Source organism: Nerophis ophidion, linkage group LG22 (assembly GCF_033978795.1).
Source record: "Nerophis ophidion isolate RoL-2023_Sa linkage group LG22, RoL_Noph_v1.0, whole genome shotgun sequence".
NCBI lineage: Eukaryota > Metazoa > Chordata > Actinopteri > Syngnathiformes > Syngnathidae > Nerophis > Nerophis ophidion.
Genome location: NC_084632.1, coordinates 43,703,267 through 43,714,253, shown reverse-complemented (window position 1 = coordinate 43,714,253; position 10,987 = coordinate 43,703,267). Strand labels below are relative to the sequence as shown.

Genomic DNA, 10,987 nt, shown 5'->3' with positions numbered 1-10,987 from the left:
TTTGTCGATTGTATTTTACAATACCAACAAAATAATACAATTAGTCATGTTCATTACATACAAGTGTCTGCTCAAAATGAAAGCAATAGATAAAAAAAACGATCGGGGATCATTCAGATATGTTGGTGTTTGTTTTGCCCCCACATGTCCTCCTATAACATATAAGTATCGACACAATGGAACATGTGTGAATAGCCTCCAGCAACCCCCGCGACCCCGAAAGGGACAAGCGGTAGAAAATGGATGAATATAACAATGGCAAGGATGTAACAAACAGTATGACCAACAAAACAATTATTTGTAAAACTGAAAAAAAATTCCACTTTTCCGCACTAGTATCGATCCAATACCGATATTAACCTTGTGTCAACATTTGAGTCGACCTAAAAGAGCTGATGTAACATCCATCCATCCATTTTCTACCGCTTATTCCCTTTTGGGGTCGCGGGGGGAGCTGGCGCCTATCTCAGCTACAATCGGGCGGAATGCGGTGTACACTGGACAAGTCGTCACCTCATCGCAGAGCTGATGTAACAGTTCTTTCCATAACATCCTGTTTCTTTTTCTTACAATTGTTTCCCTTGATTATTCAACGATGTAACATTTGTGTGTATATAAATCATTTTGGAGGATTGTATTTAAATTGTTTTACTTTAGTTATCCAACAATATAACATTTGTGTGTATTAATCTAATTTTGTTTCTTTTTATTTAAATTGTTTAACGTTGGTTATGCAACAATTTCCCATGTTAGTGAATTTAAATAATTCTGTTTCTTTTTATTTGACTTCTTTAACTTTAGTTAGTCAACAATGTAACATTGTTCTGTACTTAAATCATTGTGTTTCTTTCTATTTGAATTGTTTAACTTAGTTATCTAACAATGTTACATTTTTGTGTTTACTTTGTGTTTTTTTTACTTTAATTATTCAACTTTAGTTATGCAACAATATAAAATGTTTGTGTATTTTAAAAATGTTTTCCTTTTTTTTTTTTTACAACTGTTTAAGTTTAGTTATCCAACAATGTAACATTTTAGTGTATTTAAATAATTTAGTTTCTTTTTATTTGAATTGTTTAACTTTAGTTATTCAACATTTTACCATTTTTGTGTTTTTAAATCATCTTGTGTATTTTTCTTACAATTGTTTAACTTTAGCTATCCAACTATGTAACAGTTGTGTGTATTTACATAATTTTGTTTCTTTTTATTTGTATTGCTTAACTTCAGTTATCCGACGATGTAACGTTTTTGTGCGTTTAAATCATTTTGTTTCTTTTTCTGACAATTGTTTAACCTCAGTTATCCAACAAAATGCAACGTTTGTATAATTGCATGTGGCAATTTCCTCTGGGAAACACGAAACAGAAACTCAATCATAATGCCAGCGAAAGACATTTTAATTGTTTTTAATCAAACATGTTATTTTTATCAATAACTGTTGCTATTTTATAATGTAACAGTAATTACTATCAATTGTTAATTTACTGTATTGTAGTAGTTTATTAATTTACAGGTTTTGTAAATGAATACAGGATTAGCTGTGTTTTTCAACCTTTTCTGAGCCAAGGCACATTGTTTTTCATTGAAAACACCCGGAAGCACACCACCAGCAGAAAACGTAAAAAAATGAAACTCAGCAGCCGATATTGACAATAAAAAGTCGTTCTCGCAATTGATGGATATTCATTTCAACCATAACCAAGCATGCATCACTATAGCTCTTGTCTCAAAGTAGGTGTACCGTCACATCACAACGTGACTTATTTTGAGTTTTTTTGGTGTTTTCCTGTGTGTTGTGTTTTAATCTTATCTTGCGCTCCTATTTTGGTGGCTTTTCCTGTTTTGTTGGGATTTTCCTGTAGCAGTTTCATGTCTTCCTTGAACGCTTTGTTTTCGCAATCAAGACTATTTAAGTTGTGCGGACACTATCCTACTTTGTGGGGACATTGTTGATTGTCATGTCATGTACGGATGTACTTTGTGGACGCCGTCTGCTCCACACGCTGTAAGTCTTTGCTGTCGTCCATCATTCTGTTTTTGTTTACTTTGCAGCCAGTTCAGTTTTAGTTTCGTTCTGCTTAGCCATCCCTAAGCTTCAATGCCTTTTCTTAGGGGCACTCACCTTTTGTTTATTTTTGGTTTAAAGGTTACATACCTTTTTACCTTCACGCTGCATCCCGCGTATTGTAATCACGACAAACCAAGTCCCCAACATCGACAAAGCAAATAGCGACCTGCTGCCACCTACTGATATGGAAGAGTACTACACGGTTACTCTGCCGAGCTCTAGACAGCACAGACACTCAACAACGGCACATTATTTACAGACTATAATTGCTGGTTTGCAAAACATATTTTTAACCTAATTAGGTGAAATTACATAATCTCCCACGACACACTCGTGTGCCGCGGCACAGTGGTTGAAGAACACTACACTCACGTTTCACTCGCGCTAAATTTAGTTTGCTTCATTTTTTTAATTAACTCTAAACAATTCATTCAATTGATTAACGTGGACCCCGACTTAAACAAGTTGAAAAACTTATTCGGGTGTTACCATTTAGTGGTCAATTGTACGGAATATGTACTGTACTGTGCAATCTACTAATAAAAGTATCAATCAATCAATCAATCAAACATGATTTGATTGCGTGATGACGTCACATGAATGGATCTCACAAATGCACGGGTTTGTTTTGGTGGGCAGCGAACACAAGTAGCTTTTTCCCGAACTCTCGCGAGAACTCAACGCGGGAGTCATCAGGCGCCAACTCAGGGCGGAAGTGGGCGAGAGATGCTCGTGTTGTTGACACAGAGTCGCGATGGAAGCTAAAATGACTTTTTAGCGTCTCGCCTCCCATTCCGCGGCCCTTCTTTCCTCGCCGTTGTCGGCTCGGAGACTTAATTTAGTTTGCTTCATTTTTTTAATTAACTCTAAACAATTCATTCAACCAACATGATTTGATTGCGTGATGACGTCACACGAACGGATCTCACAAATGCACGGGTTTGTTTTGGTGGGCAGCGAACACGAGTAGATTTTTCCCGAACTCTCGCGAGAACTCAACGCGGGAGTCATCAGGCGCCAACTCAGGGCGGAAGTGGGCGAGAGATGCTCGTGTTGTTGACACAGAGTCGCGATGGAAGCTAAAATGACTTTTTAGCGTCTCGCCTCCCATTCCGCGGCCCTTCTTTCCTCGCCGTTGTCGGCTCAGAGACTTCCAGCCGGCGAACCGCGTCGGTTGGCCCGCATGCTTCTCGCCGGCCCGAGCTTTATTGACGCAAGAAAATGACCGGAGAGAAGCTGCGATCCGCCCGGAAAGACCGCAGGCCGAGTCCGGACGATGACTTGCTGGAGCCGGACGACGACGACGACGAGGCGGCGGCCGGCGCGATGTTCGCCGCCCACAAGAGCAACAAGAGCCGGGCGAGTCGACTCTTCGGCAAGCACAAGTTGGTCAAGTCCGCCGACAACGCCAACACATGCGGGCTGACCGCGGCTCAGGTCCTGGACGACGACAACAGAAACCCCGTGGTCGTTCCACGTGGACCCCACTTCCCCGTCCACGAGAGCGTGTTTCGGGGGGACGTCAGGCGCCTTTCCTCGCTCATTCGGACACAGAACATCGCCCAGAAAGACGTCCATGGTGAGTCAAAAGGCTCATCAATATCAATCAATCAGTGCTCATTTAAATAGCCCTAAATCACAAGTGTCTCAAAGGGCTGCACAAACCACAACGACATCCACGGTAGAGCCCACATAAGGGCAAGGAAAAACTCACCCCAGTGGGACGTCCATAATGATGATTATGAGAAACCTTGGAGAGAAATTTGTGAGAATGGTTGATTTTCGGGAGGGGCACTGAAATTCGGCACTCTCCTGGGAAAATGGGGTGGGTTGGCAGGTATGGCTTTGGTGCAGATGGAACTGGTTCTTTAGGTCAAGTGTGACCACAGTCCGGGGACCAAACAGCCGTACGGAGACTGAGGGCGCGTTCACACTTGCAGACTATTTTTGATATTTAATCCATCCATCCATCTTCTTCCGCTTATCCGAGGTCGGGTCGCGGGGGCAACAGCCTAAGCAGGGAAACCCAGACTTCCCTCTCCCCAGCCATTTCGTCTAGCTCTTCCCAGGGGATCCCGACATAGTCTTCCCAACGTGTCCTGGGTCTTCCCGGTGGCCTCCTACCGGTTGGACGTGCCCTAAACACCTCCCTAGGGAGGCGTTCGGGTGGCATCCTGACCAGATGCCCGAACCACCTCATCTGGCTCCTCTCCATGTGAAGGAGCAGCGGCTTTACTTTGAGTTCCTCCCGGATGACAGAGCTTCTCACCCTATCTCTAAGAGAGAGACCCGCCACACGGCGGAGGAAACTCATTTGGGCCGCTTGTACCCGTCATCTTATCCTTTCGGTCATGACCCAAAGCTCATGACCATAGGTGAGGAATGGAACGTAGATCGACCGGTAAATTGAGAGCTTTGCCTTCCGGCTCAGCTCCTTCTTCACCACAACGGATCGGTAGTGAAGTGAATTATATTTATATAGCGCTTTTCTCAAGTGACTCAAAGCACTTTACATAGTGACACCCAATATCTAAGTTACATTTAAACCAGTGTGGGTGGCACTGGGAGCAGGTGGGTAAAGTGTCTGGCCCAAGGACACAACGGCAGTAACTAGGATGGCACGGCCACTCTACCAACCGAGCTATGCCGCCCCTATGTAAGCTATGTAATGCGGTACAACGTCCGCATTACTGAAGACGCCGCACCGATCGGCCTGTCGATCTCACGATCCACTCTTCGTGAACAAGACTCCGAGGTACTTGAACTCCTCCACTTGGGGCAGGGTCTCCTCCCCAACCCGGAGATGGCATTATCATGTTATGACATTATAGCTAAATGTGCTGAAATAGTAAGTGAAGTTAAGTGAATTATATTTATATAGCACTTTTCTCCAGCGCTTTACATAGTGAAAGCCAATATTTAAAGCATTGTGGGTGGCACTGGGAGCAGGTGGGTAAAGTGTCTGGCCCAAGGACACAACGTCAGTAACTAGGATGGCACAAGTGGGAATCGAACCTGCAACCCTCAAGTTGCTGGCACGGCCACTCTACCAACCGAGCTATGCCGCCCCTATGTAAGCTATGTAATGCGGTACAACGTCCGCATTACTGAAGACGCCGCACCGATCCGCCTGTCGATCTCACCATCCACTCTTCGTGAACAAGACTCCGAGGTACTTGAACTCCTCCACTTGGGGCAGGGTCTCCTCCCCAACCCGGAGATGGCATTATCATGTTATGACATTATAGCTAAATGTGCTGAAATAGTAAGTGAAGTTAAGTGAATTATATTTATATAGCAATTTTCTCCAGCGCTTTACATAGTGAAAGCCAATATTTAAAGCAGTGTGGGTGGCACCGGGAGCAGGTGGGTAAAGTGTCTTGCCCAAGGACACAACGGCAGTGACTAGGATGGCGGAAGCGGGGATCGAACCCAAGACCCTCAAGTTGCTGGTACGGCCACTCTAACAACTGAGCTATGCCGCCCCCCTGTACTTACTGTCGTGGTCAAAAGTTTACATACGCTTGTAAAGAACATGATGTCATGGCAGTCTGGAGTTTCCAATCATTTCTTATATTTTTACTTGTTGCTCACAAAAAACATTCATTAAGTTTGCTTCTTTTATGAATTTATTATGCTTCAAAAGTATACATACAGCAATGTTAATATTTGCTTACATGTCCCTTGGCAAGTTTCACTGCAATAAGGTGCTTTTGGTAGCCATCCTCAAGCTTCTAAAGCAGGGGTCGGGAACCTTTTTGGCTGAGAGAGCCATGAAAGCCAAATATTTCAAAATGTATTTCCGTGAGAGCCATATCGTATTTTTTAACACCGAATACAACTAAATGCGTGCATTTTTAAGTAAGACCAAGTCTCATATTCTTTTTAATAACATTGTTATTCTGAAGCTAACCAATAATAAATAAAATGTCATGTCTGTTGATCATGTTTTTGTTTGGCCATGTGCTGTTTGTCCTTTGGACTCTTTAAGTTCCTGTTTTTTTCCACTCCCTTGTCTGGTTTCCTTGGTTACTCATTTTGTCCACCTGTCTCTGGGGTACTCCGGCTTCCTCCCACTTCCAAAGACATGCACCTGGGGATAGGTTAATTGGCAACACTAAATTGGCCCTAGTGTGTGAATGCGACTTGTCCAGGGTGTACCCTGCCTTCCGCCCAATTGTAGCTGAGATGGGCGCCAGCGCCCCCCGCCACCCCGAAAGGGAATAAGCGGTAGAAAATGGATGGATGGATGTCTCTGGTGGACAAAATGCCCGCTCACCTGCTTCCCGAGCACTAATCAGAGGCAGCATTTAAGCTCGTCTTTGCCAGTCAGTCGCCCTGTGCTGACTTGTTTCATGCCTTGCCATAGTTTCGTGCTTCATGCCATGCCAAGTAAGTTTTGTTTGATTTATGTTCTTAGTCTGTTTATGCGTTCGCTTTGTTCTTTAGCCCAAGTTGTGCCTCCGCTGTGAGCTATTTTTGTTTGTATATTTTTTTAGTTAAAATTAAATCATGTTTTTACCTAAATGCCATGTCCCGAGTAGTCCGTTTGCCTTCCTGGGAGAACGACCCCGCAGCAAGCTGCAACCCCCCCCATTGTGACATAAAATACTTCTTACCATTAATGCGACTTCTTGAACAGGTGCGGTAGTAAACGGATGGATGGATATAAATGCATGAGAATGTTTTATATTTTGCACGTTATTTTTAGCACTGTGATTACCAGCGAAATTATTCATAATTATCGCGTTGAGCAATGTCAGCTAAGATTTATCTAAGAGCCAGATGTAGTCATCAAAAGAGCCACATCTGGTTCCAGAGCCATAGGTTCCCTACCCCTGTTCTAAACATATGTTTATTGTTGTCATTTAGTCCTTAAATAAAATGTTGAACATACTAGACAACTTGTCTTTTAGTAGTAAGCAAACAAAAAAAAACTCTAATTAGTCTGCTGACGTATGCAGTAACATATTGTGTCCTTTATACACCTATTATTTTCTACACATTATGAGGGACAAACTGTAAAAAAAGATGATTATTAATCCATTTGTTCATTTACGGTTAATATCTGCTTATTTTCAGTTTAACTCCACACAACTTTGTGTGACTTGTGTTTTGTCCAGGAAACACGCCGCTGCATCTGGCTGTCATGACGGGTCACAAAGGTGAGTCGCTCACTTCAACTTTCCTCTCATTCATCCAAATCTCCATTTGACCCTACCTATGTTATCTGTTCTCTGTTGGGATGACACCTGCCTGGTTGGGATGACACACCTGTTTAGTTGGGATGAAACCTGCCTTGTCGGGATGACACCTGTTAAATTGGGATGAAACCTGCCTGGTGGGGATGATACCTGCCTGGTTGGGATGACACACCTGTTTAGTTGGGATGAAACCTGCCTTGTCGGGATGACACCTGTTAAATTGGGATGAAACCTGCCTGGTGGGGATGACACCTGCCTGGTTGGGATGACACACCTGTTTAGTTGGGATGAAACCTGCCTTGTCAGGATGACACCTGTTAAGTTGGGATGATATCTGCCTGGTGGGGATGACACCTGCCTGGTTGTGATGACACACCTGTTTAGTTGTGATGACACCTGTTCAATTGGGATGACACCTGTTTAATTGGGATGGCGTCTGTTTAGTTGGGATGAAACCTGCCTTGTCTGGATGACACCTGTTTAGTTGGGGTGACACCTGCCTGGATGGGGTGACACCTGCCTGGTTGGGATGACACCTGCCTGGTTGGGATGACACCTGTCTTGTTGGGATGACACTTGTTTAGTTGGAATGACACCTGTATTGTTGGGATGACACCTGTTTAGTTAGGATGACACCTGCCTTGTTGGGATGACATTTGTTTAGTTGGGATGACTCCTGTATTGTTGGGATGACACCAGTCTGGTTAGGATGACACCTGTCTGGTTGGGATGACACCTGTCTGGTTGGGATGACACCTGTCTGGTTGGGATGACACCTGTCTGGTTGGGATGACACCTGTCTGGTTGGGATGACACCTGTCTTGTTGGGATGACATCTGTTTAGTTGGGATGACACCTGTATTTTTGGGATGACACCTGTCTGGTTAGGATGACACCTGTCTGGTTAGGATGACACCTGTCTGGTTAGGATGACACCTGTCTGGTTAGGATGACACCTGTTTTGTTGGGATGACACCTGTCTGTTTGGGATGACACCTGTTTAGTTGGGACGACCCCTGTCTGGTTGGAATGACACATGTAAAGTTGGGATGACACCTGTTTAGTTGGGATGACACCTGTCTGGTTGGGATGACACCTGTCTGGTTGGGATGACACCTGTCTGGTTGGGATGACACTTGTCTGGTTGGGATGACACCTGTCTGGTTGGGATGACACCTGTCTGGTTGGGATGACACCTGTCTGGTTAGGATGACACCTGTCTGGTTGGGATGACACCTGTCTGGTTGGGATGACACCTGTTTAGTTGGGATGACATCTGTTTAGTTGGGATGACACCTGTATTTTTGGGATGACACCTGTCTGGTTAGGATGACACCTGTCTGGTTAGGATGACACCTGTCTTGTTGGAATGACACCTGTCTGGTTGGAATGACACCTGTCTGTTTGGGATGACACCTGTTTAGTTGGGATGACACCTGTTTAGTTGGGACAACACCTGTCTGGTTAGGATGACACCTGTCTGGTTGGAAAGACACATGTAAAGTTGGGATGACACCTGTTTAGTTGGGACGACACCTGTCTGGTTGGAATGACACATGTAAAGTTGGAATGACACCTGTTTAGTTGGGATGACACCTGTCTGGTTGGGATGACACCTGTCTGGTTGGGATGACACCTGTCTGGTTGGGATGACACCTGCCTGGTTGGGATGACACCTGCCTGGTTGGGATGACACCTGCCTGGTTGGGATGACACCTGTCTGGTTGGGATGACACCTGTCTGGTTGGGATGACACCTGTCTGGTTGGGATGACACCTGTCTGGTTGGGATGACACCTGTCTGGTTGGGATGACACCTGTCTGGTTGGGATGACACCTGTTTGGTTGGGATGACATCTGTTTAGTTGGGATGACACCTGTATTTTTGGGATGACACCTGTCTGGTTAGGATGACACCTGTCTTGTTGGAATGACACCTGTCTGGTTGGAATGACACCTGTTTTGTTGGGATGACACCTGTCTGTTTGGGATGACACCTGTTTAGTTGGGATGACACCTGTTTAGTTGGGACAACACCTGTCTGGTTAGGATGACACCTGTCTGGTTGGAAAGACACATGTAAAGTTGGGATGACACCTGTTTAGTTGGGACGACACCTGTCTGGTTGGACTGACACCTGTTTAGTTGGGATGACACCTGTTTAGTTGGGATGACACCTGTCTGGTTGGGATGACACCTGCCGGGTTGGGATGACACCTGCCGGGTTGGTATGACACTTACCTGGTTGGGATGACACCTGACACCTGCCTGGTTGGGATGACACCTGTTTAGTTGGGATGACACCTGTATGGTTGGATGTCAAAGAGCATAGTTGTTGATTGAAGGCTGTAGAACTGATTGTGCTCAGGATGTCAGTCTCTTGCTGGATTTGCTGCCGTGTGATCCAGGAATTCTGGATGAGAGCGACTGACCAATGCAGCTCTAGAGCCGCGGGTTGCTGACCCCCGGACTACACCATGCTACAGTGTATTCCTGATTTGATGACTACTTTCCCTCTGCAGAATGTGCCCACCTGCTGCTGGCCCACAATGCACCAGTGAAGGTGAAGAATGCACAGGGATGGAGCCCCCTGGCCGAGGCCATCAGTTACGGGGACAGACAAATGAGTAGGTACCCACATGTCAATCCAAGCTTGTCGCATTCGTCATCATATTCACTGTTGCACACAGCAACAAGAGAAACTTGGACTCTCCGCTGAACGAAACCACACCTGCGCTTGGATTAAAGTAACAAGATTAAAAAAAAAAAAAACGAGCAATCGGTGAATAGGTGTGGGGGTTTTTTTGTGCTCTGGCGCCATCTTTTGGACGAGATCGCTCACTCCAGGTGCTGAATTCCCCTTCTCTTTACACCAGACTTTGGCAAATGAAGGCTCGGGGGCCACATGCGGCCCGTTAAGCTTTTCAATCTGGCCTGCCGGACATTCACAAATATTTTTTTTTTTCGATCTTTAAGATGGAAAGTGTAGCTGTCATTATGATGTGCAGTGTTGTTCTCTCATGACCTTAAGTCTTAAACTACCGTATTTCCTTCAATTGCCGCCGGGGCGCTAATTAATTTAAAACCTCTTCTCACTCCGGCACCTACCAAAGGCATGTGGTAAATTTAGGCCTACGCTTATAAATTTGAGTGTGATGTAAGGATACCATCATGAAAAGCACATTTGATAAAAAAAACGTTATTATGGTCTTACCTTTACTTATAAATGAAGTCCATGCGCAGCTCCTTCTGATCAAAAGCATCGATAACTTGTTTACAGAAGTCTTCCTTATCTTTCTTCAGTTTTAAAAGTCTCTCTGTCTCGATGGAGATCTTCCTTTATTACCTCCTGCTTCGATTGAAAGTCCAGTTTAGAAAACTGTTTTATTTTAGATATGTAATCCTCCATGTTAAAAGTGCAAGCGAGAGGAAAAAATAAAGGATCGCTGCTCACTCTTGCTGCTTGTTGTCACTTCTTCTGCAGCCGAGTAGTCGCAAGAAGGATCACTAGCGCCCTCTACCACCAGGAGGCGGGAGTCATTTAATGACTCATATTTGACACACGCAGCTATGGTATATTAATAAAACATAGCTGCTTACTGTTCTTTTTAGCGTATTCAATAGCTTGGAACTTAAATCCTACTGAATAGCTCTTAATCTTCTTCCCTTTATGCGATTTCAAATGATTGAAATCAGCGTCCTCCAAAAATATC

At 44.5% G+C, this 10,987-nt stretch overlaps 1 protein-coding gene across 4 annotated transcripts in view; it reads left to right on the top strand.

Moving 5' to 3' along the window:
- Positions 1–2,761: 2,761 nt before the first annotated feature.
- LOC133540901 (ankyrin repeat domain-containing protein 13C-like) overlaps positions 2,762–10,987 on the top strand; it is a 44,876-nt gene continuing 36,650 nt past the window's right edge. For 2 of the 4 annotated variants that reach the window (XR_009803753.1, XM_061883962.1), the window contains exons 1-3: positions 2,762–3,650; positions 7,195–7,236; positions 9,797–9,901. Coding sequence is in view for 2 of the 4 variants with exons in the window: in XM_061883962.1 (XP_061739946.1) it covers positions 3,293–3,650; positions 7,195–7,236; positions 9,797–9,901 (505 nt within the window). In the remaining 2 variants the exon portion in view is untranslated. The remainder of the gene's footprint in view (positions 3,651–7,194; positions 7,237–9,796; positions 9,902–10,987) is intronic. The other 2 variants (XR_009803752.1, XM_061883961.1) reach the window with 1 other exon arrangement.